The sequence below is a fragment of the Oryza brachyantha genome, chromosome 3 (genome assembly GCF_000231095.2).
Source record: "Oryza brachyantha chromosome 3, ObraRS2, whole genome shotgun sequence".
NCBI classification, from domain to species: Eukaryota; Viridiplantae; Streptophyta; class Magnoliopsida; order Poales; family Poaceae; genus Oryza; species Oryza brachyantha.
Window position 1 is genome coordinate 13,960,729 of NC_023165.2, and position 22,570 is coordinate 13,983,298.

Genomic DNA, 22,570 nt, shown 5'->3' on the forward strand with positions numbered 1-22,570 from the left:
GACAAGCAAGTCTTTATAAAATCTTTATAGAAGTCATCTTAGGTTGTATAGGTGATGTGAGGATTTATTTTTTATATATTTCATGTTGCTTAGGTTTATTGCATAAACTTCTAGCTGTATTTGACATATACGAGTTGATAAAAAACCTGAAAAAGTCAGATAAGCCAATAAATCAAACTTAAATACAACCTAGTATGCACACATACAAAAGATGGATTACTACATCTGCTAAGCAAAATTTAAACATAATCATGATTGAGTGAACTACCCAATAAGAGAAACAGTTAGCGAACGACTACGACGCCTATGAACCAGTTACATATTTTAATTTAATTAATTGCAAATAAAATTTAACTATGCTTGTAAGATAAGATGATGCATCACGGGGCTTCATGGATAATCTAGTGTTGCATCTCTATTCTACTCGCTTATATGACACGGAATTCAGTCAAGCTATTCACCTAATGTGTCTGATCATTTGATTTGTGACAATGACTTCTCTGTAAATCGGATGAAACTTCAAAATAGTTATGGTTGTTAACCTAGTGATTTACGAGATTTGTTCTCACTTTAATAAGAGCATCAACGTGCATTGGTTCAACTTTAGATGATCTCATGAGCTGATCCAATCTATTCTAAGTCATCACAAGGATTTTGATCTAAGAGGTAGTTAAATTTAACCTATAAGGATGCTTCAACTACTACTACCTCTAGGAAAGTTTATACATATATATAATTATTGGTTGTGGTGCCTCGTTACTAAGGTTTTTACTCAAAAGTTTTAATGTCAACCATTTTAACCATAGGAGTTAATTGCTAAAAGATATTTGTGCAAAAAGTTTTAAAATTTATGGGTTTTCGCTTTGCACACAATACAAGATAACATAAAGTATATTTTATTAAAAGTTTAGGACATTATAACTAGTTTTTATATAATGTAAATAAAAAGGTTTTAATCTTTACTAATCATAAAATTAGAGAGGTTTACGTCCGCATGTGTCCATGTGTGCGTAATGGCAAATGTGTTCCATGAGTAGACCCATATATACGAAAAATGCTTTCGTCCGAGCGCCCAATACGAAGCGAAATATCGGACACCTCGACATATGAAAACCACCTACAAACTACCCCACCCTCCTAGGCCGCGTTCGATACAGCCAACACGATATCTAAACCTCCTATTTTTCCGCGCGCACGCTTCCTAAACTGCTAAACGGTATATTTTTTGCGAAAATTTTCTATACGAAAGTTGTTTTAAATAATCATATTAATTTATTTTATATTTTTTGAAAAATTAATAATTAATTAATCATGTACTAATCTATTAGTATGTTTTCCGTGCCGGATAACTAACACCCATTTTCCTCACTGCCGAACACAGCCCTAGTGTCACTGTGCACGTCAACGTACATGCACTCCTCTCTATCTCCTCTCTCCTATAGGCTATAGCTGAGTAGCTGTTCTATCTCTATATTGTGCATCACAATATACCATACACTTACATATGTGGTCTTTGTATGCATGTAAATTTTTAGGAACCTTCAAAATTTATTATTTTCTCAATTTCTTATGCAATATATGATCGGATTTTTACTATTATGTTCATTATAATTAACAGTTAGAACAAGATCTCACATGATTATATTGTAATAAATAAAAGTCTATGTTTCTTCATGTCTGATTCAGATATTCTCCTGGGTATTTTGATATTGTTTCATGGTCACTGAAGAGGAGGAAGAGCCAGATATAAAATGGTACTCTTTTTCAATTTTTTTTTGATATTTTCGTCAATATTTTTTTTTTGACCAGGACAGCCAGGGCTTTGCCCAGCAGTAATTTTCATTAAGGAAAAGTTACAAGATAATTACAGAGGGGCCACAACTCAAAAAATTACAAAGTTTGTAACCAATCAAAAACATATTGTTTTAGGGGATCCTTCATTCTACACATATGTAGAAGAAGCTCTTTGGTGAACAATTACTTCGAAGACTGAACGGAGGGGTTGATGCCATAAAAAATCAGTCTGTTTTGCTGCTTCCAGATACTACAAGCCGCTAAACAGAATATTTCCAAGAATCCTTTCCATCCAGTTCTTCCAAACCTCCATTTTGCCAAAGAAATCATCTGAAAGAATTCCAGTTTTTGGTTCCATGTTATGCCAAGGTGTTGCCAACACTGCTTACTAAATGAGCATGTGAAAAAAGATGCATCCTAGTTTCCATGTGATTGCCAGTACATAAAGGGCATGTAAGATCATCATTTTCATTTGAATAATTCCTTATGTCCAGCATGTCTCAATTATTAGGTCTATCTGAAAACAATAACCGTGTAAACACTTTTACTCTCTGTTAACACCAAAATTTGATAAAATTCCTTATTGGATTTGGATAAGGAAAGACGCAATCATCGATGGAAATTTTATCCGAAAGAGTTCGAATTCAACAAAAATCCATGAAGACCAAGGCATGACAGCGTAATTTTATCTATTAATTAGAGTTAGTTTAGAATTTTTCCTTTATCTCTAAGAGAGTTAGAGTCCGATCGGGACTTATTATCTACTAGAAAACAGTGTAGTATTCATTAGGAATTAGAGATAAAGTCCAAATAGTATTTGTGTTATTTCCTTTTATCTATTAGAAAACATGTGTCGTGTTCGATATGGACTCGTATTTACCCATTGGTATAAATATGTACACCCGGGGTTATTGTAAATTATCTAGTTCTACATAACATAGATCAATTACTCTCGGCGCGTCGCCACCCTCTCCACCGAAGTTTCATCACCGACAGAACTTGGCACCTGACGCGGGGCTACATCGTCTCGATCTCCGGCGGAGGGGTAAGTCCTATATTTCGCCGGCCACGGTAACCGTATCTCGGTTCGGTCCGATCTTCTGATCTACTTGTACGGTTGCTAGTTATCGTATCAGTTTCAGCTTAGATTACTTTCGTATCTTGAGTTGATCTGGTCGACCACTTTGGGTGATCTATGTTGGTTTGATATTTGTTGTTTGACATATTCAATCTAACTTTGTATCGGTTTGGTCCAATCTATTAGATTGTGTTTATCAGATGGTTTATATTAGATCAATGTATCTTGCTCATTGTTTTATCGGAGTACTAGCCAATAAGTTATCAGTGGCTTATCGGATTGATAGCAATATAGATCTGTTTAGTATCTTTCCTGACATTGCTAGGCGTAATCTTGAATTGTCTCGGTTTGGTCCGATCTTCTATTTTTATTCCTAGTAAGCTAGGCTAGATATTTTATAGATCTTGGTTTGTTGTTAGTTGATTATAGCCGATGATCTTTGCCTATCTACATGTTCATCATATTTATACCAATATAATAGCTGATTGTCTTACTACGTTATTTTTACACCAACCAGCTTAATTTATTTAGATCGGCAGTTATTTATGTTGCATCGGCTCAGGAGAATTACATGCTTGTTGATTTTGGCCAATCGTAACACATGATTCATTGTTTATTAATTATTCAAGTATATTTCTATTGAGTTTCTAGCCGATCCACGCTTTCAACGGCCGATCGTTCAGCCTATTGGCTAAACGCTACTACATCAACATCCGATTGGCTAGATTTTTCATTACCTATCAGCTTGATAGTCGATCGGCTTGTTTTATTTTTTATCTTGTCAGATGCAGGATCAAACTGACTAACACGCCCGCGCATTCTAAGAATTTAAGTCCTGCATTAGAGCGATCTAAGAAAGACTCTTAGGCCTTCGTGTGTGACACGTCATCAAGTCCACTTTGGACGTCAACGCTCTCATAACACATTTTGTCTTCATATCCAAACAAAAGGCCTTGGAGGGCTTAAAGACATATAGTTGAGCTTATAGAGTCTTTTAGAGGTGTATAAGTTTGAATTCCAAATAAAACACCATGTATCACCTTGCATATCATTCCGTACCAATGTATCCTTTAAATTTTGGAGCCATACAAACTCCTCATAGCCTTGACTTGAAAGAGGGAGCATGAAACAATCCTCTAAATTTCTACCACATAGAGCATGAACTGAATCTTCCTTATATAAATCATTCCAAAAAAGTATTGTCTTGCCAGACTTAACAAAGCATTTTGCAATAGCCTGAACACAAATCAGAGTGGGGTAAGATGTGCTTTAGCCAAAAAGAACCCTTATTTGTTACCATGTGAGGCACTTTGTTTAGAAAGTAAGAGCTCCAAATTAGCCTAACCTACGGCAAACTTTCACCATTGTAAATTTTAACTAAATGCTTGAGAAGAAGAGTTGTGTTTCGTACCTTGAGGTTAACAATTCCCAGTCCACCTTTGTCCTTTGGTGTGCATACTTTATCCTAGGAGGCTAATGACTTTCTCGAGGAATTTGGATTATTACCTTCGCAGAGACAGTTCCTTCTTGCCACATCAATTGCCTTGATAACTGCCTTTGGTAACTACAAAGTGCACATGTAATATGTTGGGATTGCAGACATGACTGAATTGATCAAACTCAAGCGACCACCTTGTGGAAGGAATAGTGAACTGGCAGCCAGTCTTCTCTCCACCCTATCCACTAAAGGAGCAAAATCCACTACTCTAGGCCTTGTAGTTCCCATGGGCAACCCCAGATATGTGAAAGGCAGTGTGCCAATAGTACAGCCCAAAATTCCATCCATAAGCTCAACTTTCTTAGTGGTAAGGTTGAGATGGTACATGTTGGATTTGCTAAAATTAACTTTGAGCCCAATAGCTTGCGTGAAAGAGTTGAGCACTGCTTTGAAGCAAAAGATCTCCTTTTGAGAAGCCTTTAACAAAACCAAAGTATCGTCAACATATTGAACAATTGTGAACCCTACACTGTCTTGCTCATTAATTGGTTTAGATATGAGGCCCATATGTGAAGCTTTATTGACAACTCTCTACAGCAGCTCAGCCCCTAGCACAAACAATAATGGGGAAAGAGGGTCTCCCTGTCTAACACCCCTTTTGCAGCTGAATGATTTCCCCGGGACACCATTTAACAAAACTGCTGTGTTGGTTGAAGAGAAAATTGCCTAAACCTTATTTAGCCATTTCCCTGTGATGCATTACTGATAATATAGCAGAATGTTCAATTGTATCAAAAGCTTTCTTAAAGTCAAGCTTTAATATGATGATTTCTCTCTTTGACTGTTGACATTGGTGAATATACTCAAAAGACCAAGCTAAACAATCCTATATTGGTCTGCCCTTGAGAAAGCCATACTGATTTTCACTGATTAAATTCAGAATTACCCCTTGTAGTCGATCAGCCATTAACTTAGTTAAGATTAAGATCTTTAAGCTGCACCCCATTAGTGAGATGGGTTTGAAGTCATTTATAGTTTCTAGGGATGTCTTCTTTGGCACCAAAGTGATAAAAGAGTTGTTCAGGCTTTGCAACTCAGTGCATTTAGCATGGAAATGAGCTACTAATCTATAGTAGTCTTGTGCAATGGTTAGCCAACATTTCTTCAAGAAAAACCTATTAAATCCATCTGGCCGAGGTGCCTTGTCTGCTAGGATTATTTTAATCAGGCTATCAATCTCTTGGGTGGATAACTGATCTACCAAGCTATCCAAATTGTGCTAAGCTGTGAAAAGTTCATGCAGATCAAAAACCATTGTTGGAAAAGATGAGATTCCCATTCTATTCTTGAAGCTGTGATAAAAGAGAGAAGCCTTCTGCTCATGTAAGGAAACAACTTGGCCATCACCATCTTGGATGTGAGAGATAGAATTAATTTTGAATCACTCAGTTGCAATCGATTGAAAGAATTTAGTATTCTCCTCTCCTAACATCATCCATCTCTTTGTGCATCTTTTCTTCCAATAGAGTTTTCTATACTCCAAAAGCTTTAGGAGATGAGCTTTGATAACTTCCCTAAAATTCCATTCCTGAACCGTAAGATGTCGTATTTCCTCTATCAGATCCAAGAAATCAATAACTCTATTACTGCTTGTAACAAGAGTAGAAAGTTTTGAGAAAGTCTTGCTCCATTGTGCTAGTTTCTTCCTAAGCAATTTAAGCTTGTAGGTGATGCATAAAGCCGGATCATCAAAGCCCGGATCCAAAGCCCAAATTTAAGTTACCATGTCAAAAAATCCCTCAACTTGAACCTAGAAATTCTCAAACCTGAAGACAGGTGATCTGGGTATTTTACTGTCAATTTTCACCACACAAGGCATGCGATCTGAAATGTTACGAGTAAGAGGGACTACAGTTGTGTTAGGGAAAACCAAATCAAGCCTTTCTAAGAGAGGTGAGTATTGCATGTTAGTCCAAGTGAATATTTTTACCTTTCAAAGGTATTTCTAATAGTCCTAGAGAACTAATAATATCATTGAAGATAAAATGTCATTCATATCAGCCCCAGTTTTATTTCTATCTTGCACTGACCTATAAAAATTAAAGTCCCAAAAACAGCCATAACTGAATAGAAGCAATTTGCAAGTTTTTCATCTAGGCCACAAAGTCAGCCTAGCTGGTCCGGCACAAGGCCCATAAATATAGGAAATATACCAAGTCTGAGCTGATTGTTTAGAACTAAACTAGACTGTTAAGGCAAAAGGCGGAACCTCTTGAACCATAGTATCAAAAACTCTAGACACCCAAATAGTTAAGATACCACCAGAGGCACCAACAGAAGGGGAGTAAGCAAACACATCAAAACTTTTAGGGGCAAATTTTTTGATGTCAGCCAGCTGAAACAGGTCATTTTTGGTCTCTTGTATACATATGACTTGACATGCACTAGATTCAATGTTTTCCCTTATAGAGAGCAGCTTGGCTTCAGAGGTCATACCTCTGATGTTCCAACAAAGCACATTCTAGGATTTAAACATATTAATCATGCTTGAAACTAAGATAACAAAAGAAACAAGCATAACCAAATAAATTGCCCTGACCATTCCAAAGCAATCATATCCAACAATTCCAACACCACCAAATAACAGAGTTGTACCAAAAACAAGCTATCACTGCATCATTACAAACCAAAATATATTTAAAAGCACTAATCATTATTCTTCATCTGTTTGCGTCCTAGGTATCTTCTTCCTCCTTTCTCCTCCCAGACTTGACTCAGCCACCTCCTCAGGAGCTAGCCCACATTCTTCCCCCAAGCTTTGCAGAAGTGAAATAGAGCAATCAGACAGAGAAGAATCAGTATTACTACAAGTGCTTTCAGCAAAATCAATTTCTCTTAGAGAACTAGAATCCAAAAGTTTTGATATACCTGCTAACTCATTCAACTTTTTGATTGCCTTTCCCCTTGGCTTCAATGCCCATTCAACTTGCAAATTGTCCTTGATCAACATCAGCCTGGAGCTCTATCTTCTGTAAGGACTATACAAAGTCTTTTTCCCATCCCTCTTCTTGACAGGTGGCCTAGGCATCAACAAAATAGGAGCAGGTGCAGCTGCTATTGGGCTTGTAGGGGGCTGTATATCCAGTGGCTGCACATCCAGAATTTCCATATCCTATTGGGCCTCTAACAAGGGGGCCAAAACAGACTTCACAGCAGAAACATCCAAACTTCTAGCTTTTGGCAAGACTAGCAAAGAAAGGGGAATTTAACTATCTGCCACTATTATAAGTGGCTACTCTTCAATTGCCACTTTTACAATTGCTCTTACGTATTTTCCACCGGAGAGAGGTAATTTTCTAATTTTATGTCATTTTTGCTGAGATGGCATGACAGATAAAGTATGCCAGCATGACACAATATGTGAAAAGTCTATTATGCCCCTAGGGTCATCTTCTTCCTCCAGCTTCTCCTCCCAATCTGCCGGACTGCTAGCATCAGCAATTAATCAAGTATCCAATCCAATCCTTTCCACACATCAACGCCATAGGTAAGTCATTATCTCCTCTTCTTGTTTCACTTGTCCAATATTACTGAATATAACAATCTTTTTTCTTCGCCGTGGATGTGTTTTGTCCGAATGTTACTGCACATAAAGTCCAGAACCTTGCATCGTTCCAATTGATCAACAAATCAATCTCTTGAAAGATAAAAACATCAAGAACTCGATTTAGCACATCCAATATTTGTTTTACATGCCATATTTGAGAAGCAAAGCAACGACAGGTGGTTGACATCACAGTTACATATTACGATGCTGGACAGGACAATGAAAGTGAACCTGCTCTTCATGATGAACTTGCTCTGGACAGGACAATGCTACGTCTTTCTAGGGTTAGGGCCATGAAGATTCAGTTCAACGTGCTCGGTTGCGCCACCAAACGTGTCGCGACTGGGTTCGTCGTCCTCGTCACCAACGTGTTGATGTCAATGCGTGAGAAGGAAGAGTACTAGGAGGAGAGGGGGCTGGTGGAAGATGAACAGGAGCAAAGTTCACATTGGCATGCTTACGTGTCATGCCACGTCAACAAAAGTGGTATAAAATTAGAGAATCATCTCTCTCTAGTGGAAAATACGTAAGAGCAATTATAAAAGTGGCAATCGAAGAGTAGTCATTTGTAATAGTGGCAAATACTTAAATTCCGCGGAAAGAAAAAGGTGCAGATTCCCTGACAGAAGGTGGTATTACTGTTGTATTAAGGAGTTAAGCATAATGTTCTTTGATAGAGTGATTCTATCAATTAAGTCACTCAAACCGGGTAAGGGCACAAAGGTTGGTCAATGCACCAAATCAACATCCGAAGCCATATGTTCTTCCATTATCTGACCCATTGGATTATCCTGACCCCAAGCATCCTCTACTCCACCCTCTGCCTCATGCTGCTGCTGGACCAGAGCATCCCATCCACCCTATCCTTGTTGCGGCTGACCCATTTACCATAGATTTTCAGCAGCCGGTGCATTACCACCTTCATTCCCAGGCCCTGGCTATGGTCCTGTGTCACGCCCAGAATTTACACCAATTTTAGAACAATAGCATGTACTTAGTCTCGGTCTAGGAATCAACCGGAGTACACACTATGACAAATTAATACATAGTTCCATGACTTAAAAACAAATAAAACAATTATCTATCAAAATGCAGTGGAAAAAAGAAACAAACTAAAACTCCAACTAATGTTCAGCTTGGCGATCACGGCTCCACTCCACAGGCATTCGCGATAGACCTGAACCGCTACCAACGTTACACCACATTTCGCAGGGTCAAACTAGTTCCAAGATTAATTCGGTTATTAAAGATTCAACTAATCCCAACGAATCTATTAGTTCGCTTCATAACCGCGAACACGGCTATTTGAATAGTTTTACTCTGATCAGAGGTGTACAACTTTAACCACAAGATATTGCTCCCCAGCATGTTACCATGCCCCAACGTATCACCATGATATCTTCGTACGGAAACCATGATAAGACCTTTCAGCTAACCCTCCCTAGACAATCGCACCACACTTCAGCTTTCGCCTCCTCCTTTACACCAAGTTGGGTAGCCCCCTCTTGTGCCTAGGTGAATCCGGAAGAAGCATAGGACATTGTCTACCACGATTCCCATTCATACTTCATCACGCCCATCCTTGCCTGGGTACGTCAAAAAGGGACAAGCTAGACTACAAGTCTCACCGTTACCTACTCTAGCTTATGGTTAGTGCGTGTAAGACTTCCAGGGTTTCCTAAGAACCTGGTCCTTAATTGCGATGAACACGACTCTCAAAACCATGCACCCACAGCCCACCATAAACAATATTTTAGTTGTATTTAATCCACACCAGGTAATTAATAATGATCACAACCATTAAAGGTCTATCAAGTCTAACAGTAATTAAATGATAACAGGTGAGCTAGTTGAACTAAGCATGACTAAGCATTGCCTAAGCCTATTTCTATTCAAATTAACCCTTAGATGACAATAATAATAAGTGGAAATCAACGGATATAAAGGTAAATGTCCAATAGATAAATTAAAGTAAAGTAAAGTCACATAAAATAATACATCTTTGAATTTAAAACAGGAAATTTTATAAATATCGGGTCAACATGATCAAATACGGGTGCCACTTGCCTTGCACTAAACCACGAGGAACTTCGGCGATGACTTCGAGAACGATTGGCGCTTCGTCGGGCAAAAAATCTACTGAAATAGAGAAAGGAACAAGGCAAACAAACAAAACAGGCTATAAAACTATTGAAACATAGAAAGAAACTATTTTAATGGATTCTTGTCATTTTTAGGATTTAATGAAATTTTAATGGCAACCAACTTCCTCGATGTTCTGCTTGGTGGAGTTAGAGTGCTTCACTATTAGGGTGTGCGGTGAAGCCAGGCAACGATAACGCTCTTTAGTCTATTGCTAGGGGTGTTGGTCTATTGTATAGGGTTGGTGCTTGATAGCTTGGGCTAAAGCACTTCATGGAAAATCGGTATTGGTTTTGTTTGTCTTGGAGGCACCTTTGACATGCTGTGGAGTCAGAGTTGCGGTGTCGCGAGGCGACAGCTTGGCAACGATGACATGGGTTCGGCGTTTTCAAGTCCTTGGTACCACCTTACGACAATGCCAGTATTAGTGTTTTGCGTTGTGCTGCGCCTTGTTGCTCTTAGTTGGTGGTTGAGGGTGGAGTTGTTTGTATGAGTTATCCTAGTCATGGGTTTTCTCTTTTTATGTACGCAGACCTGTACACTGAAGTGATTAGGGATTGATGTGGTGGTAAGCAAGAGATGGGTCAAGGCTGTTGCTGTGTCACGCCCAGAAATTTACACCAAATTTCTGAACAATAGCATGTATTAAATCTCGGTCCAGGCATCAGCCCGAGTACACACTATGACAAATTAATACACAGTTCCACTACTTAAAAACAAATAAAAACAATTATCTATCGAAATGCAGCGGAAAAGGAAAACAAACTAAACCATCTAATCTTCAGCTTCAGCTGGTGAAGACGGCTCCACACCACAGGCATTCTCGACGGCGGACTGAACCTTACTTCAACCTTCGGAACAACCTTCTTCTGACACAGGCTCTGGCACTTGCTCTGGTGGGGGAAAAAGTAAGCAAGGCTGAGTACAAACCACCGTACTCAACAAGTAACACCCAAGAGGGGGAGAATAATGAATGCAATAGGGTAACAAGGATAGGCTAAGGTTAAATTGCACAAAAGCTGCAGTAATTTAGCAAAACAGTAAATAAAATAGACTGAAATAAAAGTAAAGTAAACATTTAAAATAATCATCCACTGTCCAACGTTACACCACGTTGCAACAGGCCCAAACCACTGTCGAACGTTACACCATGTAGCGACAGTGTCAACCCTCTGCCCAACGTTAAACCACGTTGCGACAAGCCCAAACCACTGCCAACGTTACACCACATTGCGCAGGGTCAAACCAATTCCAAGATTAATCAGGTTATTAATGGTTCAACTAATCCCAGTGAGTCTGTCAGTTCGCCCAATAACCGCGGGCACGGCTATTCGAATAGTTTTACTCTGCAGAGGTGTATAACTTTACCCACAAGACATGGCTCCCAAGCATGTTACCATGCCCCAACATATCACCACGATACCTCAGTACGGAAACCATGATAAGACCTTTCACCTAACCCTCCCTAGACAATCGCACCACACTTCAGGTTTCACCCCCTCCTTTACACCAAGTCGGGCAGTCCCCTCTTGTGCCTTGGTAGATCCGGAAGCAGGAGAAGCTTTCGTTACACCACGATTGCCCGTCCATACTCCATCACGCCTACCCTTGCCTGGGTACGTCGAATAGGGACAAGCTAGATTACGAGTCTCACCGTTGCCCATTCTGGCTTGTGGTTAGTACGTGTAAGACTTTCGGGGTTTCCTGAGAACCGGTCCTTAATTGCCATGAGCACGACTCTCAAAACCATGCACCCACAGCCCACCACAAGCAATATTTTAGTTGTATTAATCCTCAACGGGAAATGAATAATGATAACAACCATTGAAGGTGTACCAAAGTGCAACAATAATTAAATAATAATTGGTGAGCTAGTTGAACTAAGCATGGCTAAGCATTGACTAACCCTAAATCTAGTCAAATTAACCCTGGGATGACAATAATAATAAATGGGGATCAACGGGTATATTGGTAAATGCCCAATAGATAAATAAAGTAAATACCTTTGAATACAATGCATGTTTGAATGTAAAAGCGGGGGATTTTATAATGATAGGTTCAATATGATCAAAGAAGGGTGCCACTTGCCTTGCTTAGACCCACGAGGAACTTCGGCGACGACTTCGAGAACGAACGGCGCTGCGACGAGGTCAAAACCTACGACAAACAAGGCAAAACAAACAAAACAGGCTAAAAAACTACTGAAACAGGGAAAGAAACTATTTTTAATGGATTCTTGGCAATTTTCTGGATTTAATGAAACTTGAATGGACCTAAACGGAGACTAGATGAATTACTTATGAATTTTAGAAGTTTTCTGGGTTTTTTAGCTAAACAGAAAAGTCCTAAATCAATTATTGCGCAATTAATGGGGCTGCTGACGTCAACAAGGAGAGAGGAGGCTGACGGCTGACAGGTGGGGACCACCTGTCGGTGAGAGAGAGAGGAAATGGGCGGCTGACACGCGGGCCCGGGGAGGAGAGAGAGGAAGGGGCTGGCGGGGTGGCGACTGACGAGTGGGTCCCGCTTGTCAGCGAGAGAGGAACAGAGAGGAAGGGAGCAGAGCGCGCGGCTCGTGGCTCGCGGCGTGACGGCGCGGCGGGCGGCGACCGGCGGACGGCGGCGCGGACCGGCGGGTATGCGGCGGACGGCGGCGACCCAGTGGGTGGCCACGCGAGAGCTGGCGTCGGCGCTAGGAGCGGCGACGCCGAAGGGAGAACAGCGGCGGCTCGGGGAGGATGACGACGACGGCGCGACGGGAGGGCGACGACGGCGTCGGCGAGCGCTGGCGCGAGGCGACGGGGAAGGCGGCGATGGCGAAGGTGGTGACGAGAACGGCGATGACGAGTCGGCGCGGAGGAGGCGGAGACAGCGATGGGGTGGCGCGGCTCGGAGCGGCGACGAGCGGCGGGAGGGAAAGACGGCGACGGACGCCGGCACGGGGAAGAGGCGGCGACAACGCGCCAGGTTCGGCGGCGCTCTAGCGGCGGCGGGGCCACCACGGCGACGGCGCGGCGACGAAGACGGCAGGTGGAAGGGCGATGGCGATGGCGCCGGAAGGTGGAGGCGACGGCGGGCGCCGGCAGCGAAGGCTTGGTGGCCGCGCGACGATGGTGGCGAAGGGCGGAGATGCAACGGCGAGCGCCGGCAGCGCCCAACACCAAACGACGGCTCGCGGGATCGGGTGGCAGCGGAGGACGTCGGCCGACGGCGAGCGGCGGGGCGCACTTGCGGTCGCACGAAGAAACAGAGGAAGGGAGGAGGGCAGGCTCACCGGGGTGGCGCGGCGACAACGGCCGATGCGACGAGATCGGTCGGCGCCAGGCGACGGTGGCGCGACGGCGCTGCGGAGCGGCGGCGCGAGCGGGTGCGGCCAGAGGAGCTAGGCGGGAGCACGAGGGAGGAGTGAGGTGGAGTCGGCCAAGCAGCGACGCAGCTTGGCGGCCGAGCGGCGGACGCGACCGGAGCGGCGGCGCAACCGGAGCAGTGGCGCACGGCGGCGATGGCGAACGGCACGGCAACAACGGCGTGACGACGACGACGAGAAGGCGACAAGCGGGCGACGCGGCGGACGGCGACCGGCACTTACCGATTGCACGGGGAGGTCGGCAGCGGCGGCGAAGAGGGAAGAAAGAGGGAGAGAGGAGCGGAGCGCTCACCAGTGGCGACGTGGAGCGGTAGCAGGTCGGCGAGGATGAGGCAGAGGTGGAGACGCGGACGAGCGACGGCTTGCGACGTTCGGGGGCGAGATCGGCCGATGGAGTCGAGACGACGGGGCACGGCGGCGGAAGGGACGAAGGGGCGGCGACGAAGCTCGGCGACCACCGGTGGCGACGAAGGCCGGCGGGAGGTCGGCGAAGACGAGGCGGCGGTGGTGATGCGGGTGGGCGGTGACGTCCAACGGCCGACGGGGAGATCGGCGGCTGACAGCGACGGAGGGGAGCTTCGGGCGGAGAGGGGAAAGTGGCGGCGGGGCGGCGGCGCGAGGATTTTATAGGTGGTGGCGCCGGCTAGGGCGGAGCGGCCGGTGGAGACCGAGTCGACGACGCGGCGAACTCGACGGCGGCGGTTGCGGCGGTGGTTGCAGCGGCGGTGCGGCGAGGGGCGGAGTCGGCTGGCGCGGCGCGGGCGCGGGCCAAGCCTGGTCGCTGACAGGTGGGGCCCGCCTGTCAGTGGCGCAAGGGAGGCGAGGCGGACTTCGCGGCGGCGCGGGCGCGGATGCGCGAGCGGGCGAGATGGGCCGAGGCGGCCCGGCTGGGAGGAGGCGCGCGCGTGCGCGGGGAGGCCGGAGCGGAAGGCCGGCTTGGCTGGGCCGGCCGGGCGGGGAGAGGTGGGCCGACTCGGCTGGGCCGGCTCGGGAAGGAGGAGAGGAAAAAGAAAAAGGAAAAAGAAAAGGAAGGGAGGAAAATTGGACTTCGGCCCAATTTGAGAAGGAAGGGAAAAAAAAAGGAAAAAGGAGGGAAAAAGGAAAACCCCACTTTTGCCGAGTTTTAAATTAATTTGTTTGGCCAAATTTTATACTTCTGCAGTTTAAATTTAAATCCTGTTAGTCGATTTGCGAGCCTCGATTTAAGTGAATTAATTCCTTTTAGAGGGATTTTTCCTGAGTTAAGTAAGCCAATTGTTATTTACGGATTCCTTTTTACAATTTAGGCTTGGGATGAAACTCCGGGCGTGACATGCTGCGGGATGAGTCGTCGTTCTCTGGCAACGGATGAGCGAAATAGCAGGGTGAAACCCTACACAAGCTCCGGCGATGGATGTGGTAGCGCTGAGGTAGGCGCCTACTGACGATGGGGTGAAGCAGCTGACTAGACAAACGAGAAATTACCACCGGTGATGTACGACTGCCGTGACCGTGGTGGCGATTACTCCGACGGAAGACAGGGCACACAACTGGGATAAGGTCACTACGAGAAGGAACAACAATGTGTGGCCGGTTAGGATGATTGGTGAGAAGTAATTTGCATTGCTTGTTAAATTTGGTTAATGGAGGGTAAGATGGTCTATTTGCATGGCTAGTTTTTTTTGAACTCATGCACTTTATTTAGTAAAGAAAAGTACGCATGTCATGAGTAGTCCTCGACACTGAGGATTGAACTGCATGTGCCACTAATTTTGAAAAGAGGGCACTTGAAGATGGTCAAATCAACCTAAGCTCAGGACTTTTGCAACGAAGGATTTTAGAAGATCCAAAAAAAAAGTAATCAGGCCCTTCATTGCTTCTCCGCGTAGACAAAGACACCTATGGCGACGACGACAGTGATTTGAAGACCACAAGAAGCTGTAGATGAACGCCAAGAAGCAAACCCAAAAGGGGCCTCCGATGGAGGTTGAGGTTTCATTAACTGCAATAAGAAAGTTCAGCCACTCCCTAAAGATCCATCTGCATTGACAAAGAAGGTCGACGTTCTTGCGGATGGATCACCGGAGATGAAGGTGAAGACCAACACAACTCGCTAAAACGCAAACCTGCAGCACATCCAGTTAAAGACGCCATGGGAAAATTTGGAACTGCCACCACGGAAGATCAACAACCATAGTTTTGCACCGAGACAAGAGGACGTAATGCTGGCGATCTCTTGAGCTGCACAGAGAAAGAAAAACACAAACAAGCAAAAGGATTTACCCTACTATGAGATCTACCCGACTAACCTAGACCCCCATCCCCGCCGCCGACGACCGAAGTCATCGGAGTGAGTCGCCAAAGGGGTAGATGAACTCCGCGTGGCTGGCTCGAGGGGAAAAGGGTGAGGGGGCGAGGGGAAAGACGGCAGTGCCTGCGGCGCGGCGCACGGGCGCTCGAACTACGGCCTGTCGCCTCTGCCTCCACCGCGAGTTAATTCCATTAGAATAAAACGAAGAATGGCTAAGTTTGGTGGAATCGCTCGATACAGAAATGGAGAGAGATTTTGGATGCTAATAAAAGTTGCTTTTGGTTCTATGGATATGATTGGATCTGATATAGCCGCGGGGTTTTTGACAATTTTTGGTTCGTGGATAAGAGGTAGGTATAGTGGCCATCCAAGAAATATTTCTTAAATATGTTGGATGGATGAATCCGGCCAATTTGGTTGGATGAAACCATCCACCCTCGATAACCATGATCATTAGCAATAATTAGTGATAATTAGTATAGTTTATTGTTTATTAATGGTTATCATTTTAAGATTAGTGTTAATTATGAATAGTTAATATACTTTGTTGTTAATTAGCATCAATTATTGTAGGATTATTGATCATAAGAATATTTTGTTTTAGATTAATAATTTATTATTTTTATTCCACCGACCCTTATACGTTCAACCAAATAAAAAAATGACTCATCCACCTAACCAAACAACTTATCATATCCAATAAAACATGTACCGCCATGTCCATTCAACCTGGTCCGTTAATCAAACGCACCTAAAGTGAAATGCGAATTTTTGGTGCCACGCAACCAAAATCAGCAACTTTGGATGGTATAGATCCGATTTTTCCTAAATAAAAATAGAGATTCGTTCCTCGTTGTTGGTCGTCAAGCCACGCACAACGTGGCGCTACACCCGCACGGGCCCACTGGACTGCCGCAAAAGCCACAGATCGGAGATCGCGACCAAAGCCGCCGGCGTGCTCTCTGATAAACCGTGCACAGTGTGTGTGGTCCGCCTCGAATCTATCGACGGCGGCGGGAGGAGGAGAGATGGAGGCGGCGGCGCCGGCGGGAGGAGGAGGAGGCGGCGGCGGGAGATGGTGCGTGGTGACCGGCGGCCGCGGCTTCGCGGCGAGGCACCTGGTGGCCATGCTGCTCCGCTCCGGCGAGTGGCGGGTGCGCGTGGCCGACCTGCCCCCGGCCATCGCGCTCGACCGCGACGAGGAGGAGGGGGTCCTCGGCGCCGCCCTCCGCGAGGGCAGGGCCGCCTACGCCTCCGCGGACCTCCGCGACAAGGGCCAGGTCGCCAGAGGTGCGTCGTCTCGTCTCCCGTTTCGCTTTTCCCAGATCGCTGCCCCGGCGGGTAGGGTGCTGCTGTGTTTGACTCGTACGAGCGAGGCAGAAATGCGGAATACAATGTTGCAGAGTGCGGCGTGGTGAGATAGGCGTATCGGCCATAGCTTTTGCTTATGCTTATAAACCAAAATTTGAATTGTTAACCTTAAATTTAACTCTTTGCTTATGCTTATAAACCAAAATTTGAATTGTTAACCTTAAATTTGGAGTTAACGTCCAAGTTTATTAATCAAATTTCTCGCCTATCGAAAATTCACTTCAGTTCGATATGTTGGGTAGGCTTGGACTTATCCTAGTTTTATACTTGTTTTGATATGTGTATGGTGTTAATCTCATAGTTGCCATACATGTTACTATTAGCTTGAGCATGTATTTGTCATCATGGCACATTGATCCAATCAAACTAAATAGTTGTTCGAGTGAGGGTCTTCTCCTGAGTCCTGATATGAATTCTAGATGCAAAACCTGCAATTAAAGCTCTGTTGGCATTCTGGGTGAAGTATGTTAATCTCTTTTGGTGCAACTTCTACAAAATTAGTCTATGCTGCAAACAGTAATTTGTGTTGTGTTCTAAAAATATGAAATTAGGGAGAGACATGACAGCTAGATTACTATTTTATTTGACTCCAAATTGAAATGTAAAACAAGGTACAAACATTATAAGTTTTCATTTCCACAGCAACTAAAAAAATAAGCGCAACTCGGGAAAGCACACCAGCCACAAACAGCGCCAAGACTATGCTATTTCATCTGCAAACATAGTGTTTCTTAATATGTTAGAATCATGGTGGTCCTAGAGGGCATGTTCAGATGACATTTGTTGATGTGAAATTGCAAAAATAATCATAATAATACTTTCATATTATCCCTCATGTTCGGGGGGGGGGGGGGGGAATAAGCTGTGTTAGGGACCCCTGTCTCTTGTTCTTTGATTTGCATGCTCAGATCTTGTGTTACTTGCAGTCATTATCTAGTTTGTTAGTTTTCTGCAGTTTCCAAAGTACTGTATATGCTGTCATCCTGATCCTTGTCTTCTTTATGTTACCCTCTGGTCACTAAGAATTTGATGTTTTGGACATTAACATGGTCTCCAAAATACTTCTTTTATCACCCATGATTGTTCTTGTTTATTATTAGACTTAGAGTATAACAATAACTGATGTTATTGTTTTCATAAGGCAGATCTAAGCATTGCTAAATGATGCTGTTAGTGTTACTTCAGTACTCAATATAACTGTTTTATGTCTTTGATCTTTATATGCAGCTTTTGATGGGGCTGAAGTTGTTTTCCACATGGCTGCACCAGATTCATCTATCAACAACTTCCACCTTCATTATTCAGTTAATGTTGATGGTTGTTACTCCTGACTTCTATGCTATGCAGCTTTGGTTCTTAATTAATCATTGTACTGATTGTTGTTTATGTGATGTATCACATTGATGCGTAGCAATAGCATGGGGGATTTGCCACTGCCAACAGTTGTTAGTCATGTGACACTGACATGTGGGACCAGGATAGACATGGTAGTGAGACATGGAGTGGCAAATCCTTGATTTTTATAACATTCGTAGGATTAGTTTTGGTTTATTTTTCCAATTATGTTGAACGCCATATAGTACTGCAGTGAAGTTTGTCTATTTGATGACCTTATATAATGCATTTCACAGGAACAAAGAATGTCATTGATGCATGTATACATTGCAAGGTGAAGAGACTTATCTACACTAGTTCACCAAGTGTAGTGTTTGATGGAATTCATGGAATCTTTGATGCGGATGAATCAATGCCTTACCCAGACAAGGTCTTCTCTTTATGAGTTACATTATTTTGATTTGTCTTTGGTTCTTCTTTATCCCTATATTTCCTAACAAGAATTTTTCTTACTCCAGTTTAATGATTCGTATTCAGAAACAAAAGCAGATGCAGAAAAATTGGTGATGAGAGCTAATGGCAGGGATGCACTTCTTACTTGTTGTATACGCCCAAGTAGCATTTTTGGCCCTGGTGATAAGCTACTGGTTCCTTCTTTGGCTGCTGCTGCAAGGGCAGGAAAGTCTAAGGTAAGACTGGCTACATTTGTGTATGCTTTTGTATGCTAAGTTTTGTCTCGTTGTTCATATAATCATAGTCATGTTGATATGGATAATGTCGACATTATAGGATCGTAATGCTATTTTAATATCAAACAAAATTGACACTTCAATTAATTTCTTTATGCTTGTTCTAAAAACACTTTCTGCAAATGTATTTCCGGCATTTTTCTGAAAGCCATTGCTTATATTCCAATTGGCAGTACATTATTGGTGATGGAAACAACTGCTATGATTTCACCTATGTGGAGAATGTGGCCTATGGCCATGTTTGTGCAGAGAAAACTCTATCTTCTGAAGATGGTGCTAAGAGAGCGGCTGGAAAAGTATATTCTTGTTTTACATTTCACGTTTTAAGATTTAGGATTTCTATGACATTATCATTTGTTTTTGTTCCAGACCTATTTCATAACAAATATGGAGCCTATCAAATTCTGGGAGTTCATGTCATTGATTTTGGAAGGACTCGGATATGAAAGGTATTGATTTTCTATCTGCTTATAGTTTTAGATTTAAGTTATGTAGATCATTGTTGATAGTTTCTGTTATCTCAGCTGACTACTCTAGCTAATAGTCTCACTTCATGTTGACTTCACTTGGAGTAATTTTCTGATGTCACCTGCAAAATTTATGATGGAATAGATGGATGACATGGATAACATTCACTTCTATCTCAAATTTCAAATGCTTCTTCCTCCATAAAATAGTTCATTATGGATATTCAATGAATTGCTCTTTGTAGTTTTAGAGATTATTTTTTCCAAAACAATCAGTTTGCTACGATGATATAATTCATTTGAAGTCAGGTCGTTTAGTAGGTTGTGCCCCCCCCCCCCCCCCCTCTCCTACGTACATGCAATCTAAAAATTGAATGACTAGACTATCTTATTGGATGGCCATATTGCTAACAGAGTTGCTACAACATCATGCATGGACATATTAGTTCTCTGAACACCCTGCAGAAGTTGCAGCAACCTGATGTTTTAAACAAATAATTGCCTTTTTCTAAGAAATTGCTCAATAAAGATCTTGATAACCTGCACTTTGGAGCATTTGAGATGATTTCTGTTGGTTTTATCATTAGCTTCCTGTAGGACATTTTTCCTTTTCATGAAAACATCTTCTGTTATGGAAATACGATCATTACAATGTACTTCATAATTCAGATTAGCTGCATTTCCTGGCTACATGTGCTACTGATGCCAAACGGCTGTCAGTAGTATCCGGCTATGTGCTGGACTAGATTTGTTGTGTTCTGCCTCTTGTCCCTTTAGAATGAGTTTGAAGATGGGCCATAAGAAACACCTTATACATACATGAGTCTTTCAGTCTCCATTGTACTAATACATTAAAAAATTGCAGGCCATCGATAAAAATACCAGTTTCTGTTATGATGCCAGTGGCTCATGTGGTAGAATGGACATATAAGACATTCTCTCGCTATGGAATGAGAGTTCCTCAGCTGACTCCTTCAAGGATCCGTCTCCTCTCTTGCAACAGAACATTCAGCTCCTCAAGAGCAAAAGATCAGCTTGGTTATGAACCCATTGTGTCACTCAAGGTGTTTATCTGTGGTCCATAATGTGCATCGTGATAGCTTTTGCTATGCTTGTGTGTGTGGTGGTTTGGCCTATAATCTTGACAAGAACTTTCTTAGTCCATACTTGCTTCTTTTCCTGAATATTTTCACTGGGTTTTGATTTATCTATTCTAAAATACAGGATGGACTGAAGAGAACAATAGAGTCATATCCTCATCTACAAGCTCAGAATCAAAGGAGCATATCAAAAGCTTCAATTTTCCTTGGGAATGGAAATTGTATGAATCTCTCTCTCTCTCTCTCTCTCTCTCTCGTATGTGCACACACACATCCTTCTTGAGATGGTAATGGATGTCTACGCATGCACACCCTTCTTGAGATCATAACAGTTTCTGTTGATCTTTTTGGCAGTCGCAAAAACAGTTCTCTGGGAAGACAAGAAGCAAACAATGACTGTGCTACTACTATTGGCTGTTATATACTACCACTTATTTACATGTGGTTACACCTTCATTACAGCAATGTCAAAGCTTTTTTCACTAACTGCACTGTTCTTGTTCATTCATGGGATACTGCCTTCAAATTTGTATGGTCTTCTGTCATTTTTCTTTTTACTGAATATACCTGCTATCAGATGGTTAAACACCATGTAGGACTTTTTTCCATCTTCAGTTACCAGATAGTGATTGTTGTCTAATACTTATGCAGGTTCGGACACAAGGTTGAGAAGCTTGAGCCATCAAACTTTCACATCTCACAGGTGGAGGCACATCATATTGCTCATTCAGTCAGCTCAACATGGAACTCTTTAGTTGGTGTACTAAAATCTTTATGCAGAGGAAATGATTGGCCACTGTTTCTCAAGGTACTGTACTTTCATATTTCTACATGACTAAACTAGCATTTATATTACCCCCTTCACAGTTGTACATTCTCTATTATTCCTGCCGAATTTTTCTGTATTCAGTGTCCTAACTGCTGCTTGTTACCAGGTGGTATCCTCCCTACTGGTTGTGAGCATCCTTAGTTCCATGTCTTCGCAATCTGCATTCAAAATAGGTAATTTAAAATACCATGATTATCTTTTTAAATCCTACAATACATGGAGGATGAACGCATGATTGATAATGTACCATTGTCCTTGGAGAAAATAGGTATTTCTATGGTTTTCCTAGGCTTCAAAGCGTACGAGAAATGGGAGGACACCATTGATAACTTGGTGGGTGATGCATGCTCGGTTGTCATGCATTTTGGTCCGAGCCAGAAATCCTCAAGGCAGAAGCATGCAGATAATTGAGTGGAATCATTTAGGGAGGTTTCAATTTCAGTAATGATAGTTTTTTATTCCCAGAACTTCGGCCAATGTTCCTATAGTGTTGTGAAATAGTTCATAGGCTCATGTTTTGGGCATTTCCATATGGTGGTGGATGTGATTTCAGGGAATTATGTTTTTTCTTCGAACAGATTATTTTTCTGCATTTTATCATTGAGAGACGAGGGATGGGTGCATAAAAACAATCAGATTTTTTTCTTGATTATGCTGGGACTTATGTTGTTGTGAAGTAAGATAACTCAAATAACTTTGTCACCCTTCATTTATACTGAATTGGAAAGGATGAATTAATTATAACTGCGGGAAGGAGCTAACACAAGTTGTACCTAAGAAAAGACTATATTTTACTATTTCCAATGTTCCAGCAGTTTCTACGTAATATCTAAGACATAATAAGGTCAGTTTCAATCTATGTTTTATTATGTTTTATAGAAATATCATGCACATTAAATAGGGTGTCATATCAGTAAAATTATTGACTTGACAAGGGTTATTAAATTAGGGTGTCATATCAGTAAAATTATTGACTTGACAAGGGTTATTAAATGAGAGAGTT

General features: G+C 42.6%; 1 protein-coding gene across 1 annotated transcript; it reads left to right on the forward strand.

Moving 5' to 3' along the window:
- The first annotated feature begins 16,591 nt into the window (after window positions 1-16,591).
- On the forward strand, window positions 16,592-22,276 carry LOC102711335 (3beta-hydroxysteroid-dehydrogenase/decarboxylase-like). The gene is made up of 12 exons (XM_015835780.2): window positions 16,592-17,006; window positions 18,315-18,404; window positions 18,719-18,852; window positions 18,941-19,111; window positions 19,345-19,467; window positions 19,541-19,620; window positions 20,504-20,702; window positions 20,863-20,959; window positions 21,093-21,267; window positions 21,390-21,546; window positions 21,674-21,740; window positions 21,836-22,276. Exons 1-12 carry the CDS (start codon window positions 16,745-16,747, stop codon window positions 21,976-21,978), a joined length of 1,698 nt encoding a protein of 565 aa, XP_015691266.1. The 5' UTR covers window positions 16,592-16,744; the 3' UTR covers window positions 21,979-22,276.
- The last annotated feature ends 294 nt before the right edge of the window (window positions 22,277-22,570 follow it).

What these genes read in the sequence shown, in the direction of transcription:
- LOC102711335 (XM_015835780.2), top strand. Translation starts at nt 16,745, where the DNA reads ATGGAGGCGGCGGCGCCGGCGGGAGGAGGAGGAGGCGGCGGCGGGAGA. An exon ending in CAAGGGCAGGAAAGTCTAAG is followed by an intron (nt 19,112 to 19,344) that starts GTAAGACTGGCT and finishes TCCAATTGGCAG; the next exon opens with TACATTATTGGTGATGGAAA. An exon ending in GAAGGACTCGGATATGAAAG is followed by an intron (nt 19,621 to 20,503) that starts GTATTGATTTTC and finishes AAAAAATTGCAG; the next exon opens with GCCATCGATAAAAATACCAG.